Source organism: Microtus oregoni, unplaced genomic scaffold, assembly GCF_018167655.1.
Source record: "Microtus oregoni isolate MIOR12 unplaced genomic scaffold, Mior012 000046F_ref0000063, whole genome shotgun sequence".
NCBI classification, from domain to species: domain Eukaryota; kingdom Metazoa; phylum Chordata; class Mammalia; order Rodentia; family Cricetidae; genus Microtus; species Microtus oregoni.
The window spans coordinates 10,294,858-10,299,106 of record NW_024543220.1 but is presented as its reverse complement, the minus strand read 5'-3'; the positions used below and the strand labels follow the sequence as shown (position 1 = coordinate 10,299,106).

At 57.4% G+C, this 4,249-nt stretch overlaps 1 protein-coding gene across 1 annotated transcript; it reads left to right on the top strand.

Annotated features, from left to right (window-relative positions):
• The first annotated feature begins 483 nt into the window (after positions 1-483).
• Cdsn (corneodesmosin) lies at positions 484-4,249 on the top strand. Its single transcript, XM_041634720.1, has 3 exons — positions 484-568; positions 2,703-3,101; positions 3,189-4,249. Exons 1-3 carry the CDS (start codon positions 484-486, stop codon positions 4,247-4,249), a joined length of 1,545 nt encoding a protein of 514 aa, XP_041490654.1.

Here is a 4,249-nt window from a genome sequence, read left to right as displayed (position 1 = left end):
AACAATGTGAGCCCCAGCAGAGTTGGGGACGGGCAGGGGCAGGGTGCTTCTTGGGGTCAGGAGGGAAAGCTAAAATGTCCACCCTTCTTCCAGTGGAGGGACACTGGGAGGATGGGATCTGGGCAGGCCAGGGAGGGAAGAGCAGGGTGACTGGGTTCCTGGGTGAGAGTGGCCACCCTTGAGGAGGTAGACCTAGGGCAGAGCAGCTGGCTCTAGATTAGGCAATAAGGACCCTCGGGAAGGCCAGCCAAGGTAGGGGCTCTTGCCCAGTGGCCTGGGGTCCCCTGCAGCCATCACTGCTGCTGAGTAGACACATGTGATACCTGATTGCTTCAGCCTCCTGCCACACCAAGTTGCCTCAGGCAGCCTCCCCCTCCATCTCTCCTCCTCCCCACAGTGACTCCTGCCCAGAGAATGTCCAGCCCAGCATAAAGGTCCCCGTGTCCGTGAGCTTCTGTCAGTCTGGAGGCCACACCGTGCACAATGAGCTCCTCTCGGGCACCCAGGATGGGGTGTGTGGGCGGGCACGGGCTGATGGCATTGTTGCTGGCCAGTCTCATTCTACCAGGTAGGAGTCTGGGGCCTTGGGAGAGGGACAGCGTGGAACCCAGGGCTAGGTCAGAGAGGCTGGGGGCCATCCAGGGCTTGCAGCACAGGGTCCAGGAGAGGGGCGCAGGCTAACTGGGACTGCTCCTCATCCTTGTCTGGCCACTTCCTTTGCTCCACAGGAGCTGAACAGGCAGGTGCTCTGCCTCTGCGCCATCCTCAAGGCCTATGTAAATGTTCTGAGCTTGTTTCTGAAGCCTAGACAAGAGACGACTATCGTCAAACCCCAGGCTCCATCTCAGATCAAATGGCACAGCTTGGAAGTTCTAGATGGGGTGGGAGTGGCGGTAGCCCCGCTAGAAGATAGGATCTAGGTGTCTTATAGGAATAACAATTGCTACCATTTCCAGAACTGCCTTTTACAAGCATTTTAGATGTATTAATTAACTTGCGTTTATTTATTTTATTTTTACTGAGGTTCTGGGAGTTAAGCCCCAGGCCTTATGCATGCATGCTTATTAAGTGATCTACTATATACTTGGCCCTTTTATATCATATATATGTGTGTGTGTGTGTGTGTGTGTGTGTGTGTGTAATTTTTTGACAAGGTCTTGCTTTGTAGTCCAGCTAGCCTCAGCCTCCTGAGAGCTAAGACGGCAGACATGCGATTGCAGGCAAGCACCACCACAGCGCTCAGCTTAGAGCCTTTTGAAACGCTAGACTGTAGCCAGCCCTTTCCACACACTAATATTCTGAGACCTGTGTGATAGTTTGCCCTTCCCACTCTGCAGCTCAGGATCCGGAAGGCCTGAGGGGAAGGAAACTGGCTTCAGACTGCAGTTAGAAGCAGGGCATCCAGGATCCTGAGCCCAGGCTGGGCGATATGTGTCCTGTGCTGAGGGGTGAAGGGACAGGCGGGGAGGATTTGTTGTAGGGTACACCAGGGCCTTTGGAGATGAGGCTGGGGACTTTGCAGGCCACAGCAGACTGGCTGCTGGTGGACCACTCTAACATGAATATTGGTTATGAACTGCGATGTCTCATTTGCTGTTTTTGGACACGTGGTCCAGAGAGATGCTATTAAATGGCCTTCCTGGTGGCTGTGTGGGAAGGGCATGGCGTTCTTTGCTTCCTTGACTATATCACCCAGGGAAGGTTAGTCAACTGCTGATGTGTGGCTCTGAAGGGGTCGGGGTGGGCAGAACACAGAGGTGAGAGCTTTACAGAGAGACTGAGGCCAAAGGAGCGTGAGGCTAGGAGCCGAGGGTCAGTGGGTGGAGGGCAGAGGATAGGACAGAGGTCCGGGTCTAAAGACGGCCCAAGGCAGCGAGTCAGATGTGGGCAGAATGGGGCCAGCAGCTGCGTGTGATGGCTGGGTGGGGAGAGAGGGAGGTTGATGATAGTCATGGGGAGGAGGGTTCCATGGGCTCCCTGGGCTGGGACAGGGACATCAGGGGTGGCTCAGGGTGCGGTGTCCTGTCACACTGGTACAGGCAGGTTCTGAAGCAACAGGTGAGTGCCCCCACATCCTGGCCCCCACCCAAGGTTTGCTGGCCTGGCCAGTGCTGCGACAGGAAGCAGGCACCCTGCTGACCCACCCCTTCTGCAGCCTGGACTCTCTCTAGGGAGCTGGCGACAGAGTACCAGCTACGACGGGTGCTCGCCTTCTGTAAGCGGCACCTCTGCCTTTTCCTGTATCCACACACCCTCCCCCTCCTCTGGTGGTACCAAACCTACGGTCTTGTGCATGCTAAGCCAACGCTCCGCCTATGCCCCCGACCCCTGCTTTGCCTTCTATGTTCTTCTGTTTGGTTCTACGGCCTGACCCGCGATCGTCCTGCCCCCCCTTCACTCTGTCTCGTTCCTGACCTATGTGTTTTTGCCCCCTCTATCTGAAGGGTGCTTCTTTGATGCCCATCATGTCAGAGTTTTACCATCTGTTTTTATCGAAGACATATGACCTCTGCCCTCAATCCCCACAGCTAGAACAATAAAACTGCCCTGACCCTGTCACCCTCATTTCCTTCACAGACGATAGCCAGTTCTTCCTTTTTCTACCTCTGAACTTGCCTGGGTTCCTCTGTGGAGACGGGGCAGACAACTGGGGGCGGGGAGCCCGTTTCAATCTAGTCCTTACAGACATTACTCTCCTCCAGGAACCTTGGCGAAGAGCATCGGGACGCTCTCAGACCCCTGTAAGGACCCCACGAGGATCACCTCTCCCAACAACCCTTGTCTCATTGGAAAGGCTGGCTCCAGCAGCCTCAGCAGCCACGGTGGATCCAGCAGTTCCCAGGGAGCTTCTTCAGGATCTCTGATCTTTAAACCAGGAACAGGGTATTCCCAGAACCCCTATTCTTCTGGGTCTGGCTCCTTCCAGTCTGGAAGCAGCGGATCTCAGCAAGGAAGCAGCGGATCTCAGCAAGGAAGCAGCGGATCTCAGCAAGGAGGCAGCAGCTCCCACTCCAGTGGCTCCCACTCAGGAAGCAGTGGCTCCCACTCGGGAAGCAGCAGCTATCAGACAGGAGGCAGCCATTACCAGACAGGAAGCAGCAGTTCTCAGACAGGAAGCAGCAGTTCCCGATGGGTAAGCAGCAGCTCCCAGTCTGGAAGCTCAGGAAGCAGAACCCGGGAGGGACCAGGAAATGGCTCTGCTCTGCCAACCGATGACAACTCTTCCCGCCAGACCTCAGGCACCTTCCAGTCGGGAGGCTCCTACACTTCCCACAGCTCCGTGGTGTCTAGCAGTATCTCCAACCAGCGGCCCTGTAGCTCCAACGTGCCCGACTCTCCCTGCAGTGGGGGTCCCGTCGTCACACACTCCGGGCCTTACATCTCCAGCTCTCACACCGTCTCGGGCGGGCAGAGGCCTGTAGTGGTAGTGGTGGAGCAACACGGCTCTGGTGGCCCTGGAGGGTTTCAAGGCATGCCCTGTAGCAACGGCGGCCCCTCGGGCAAGCCCTGTCCTCCCATCACCTCTGTGCAGAAACCCTACGGCGGCTACGAGGTGGTGGGTGGCTCTGCCAACAGTTATCTGGCCCCAGGCATGACCTACAGTGGGGGTAAAATTTACCCCGTGGGCTACTTCACCAAGGACAACCCTGTCAAGGGCTCGCCAGGGGCCCCCTCCTTTGCGGCTGGGCCCCCAGTCTCGGAGGGCAAGTACTTCTCCGGCAATCCCATCATCCCCAGCTACAGCTCTTCCAGTTCCAATGCCTACCCAGCCTCGGGCATCGTGTTCCAGCCCGTGGGCAGTGGCGGGGTCCAGCCCTGTGGTGTCGGTTCTAAGGGGCCTTGCTCCGGTTCGAGAATTCAGATCACTTCCAGCAGCTCCTCTACCTCCTTCCAGCCCTGCGGCAGCGGTGCTTCCCAGGGGCCCTGCTCCCCACCAGGCACCGGCTCCATCGGTGGGGGAAGCTCCTCCCTCTCCACCGGCAAAATTGTCCTCCAGCCCTGCGGCAGCAAGTCTAGCTCTCCCGGCTACCCCTGCCTTTCCGTTTCCTCCTCCACACTGAACGGAGGTCTGAATGGCTCTCCTCAGTCTGTCCCCACCGTGGTAGTCAAGCCTTGTGGTCTCAACAGCCCTGGAAAGGTGCCCTGCCGTTCCATCCGGGACATTCTGGCTCAAGTGAAGCCTCTGGGGCCCCAGTTGGCAGATCCGGAAGTTTTCCTGCCACAGGGAGAGCCACTTGACAAGCCTTAA

Excerpts from the sequence above, each read along its gene's own strand:
- Cdsn (XM_041634720.1), top strand. The coding sequence starts at position 484 with ATGAGCTCCTCTCGGGCACCCAGGATGGGGTGTGTGGGCGGGCACGGG. Across the intron at positions 569-2,702 it reads GGCCAGTCTCATTCTACCAG|GAACCTTGGCGAAGAGCATC; the intron begins GTAGGAGTCTGG and ends ACTCTCCTCCAG. Across the intron at positions 3,102-3,188 it reads TTACCAGACAGGAAGCAGCA|GAAATGGCTCTGCTCTGCCA; the intron begins GTTCTCAGACAG and ends GGGAGGGACCAG.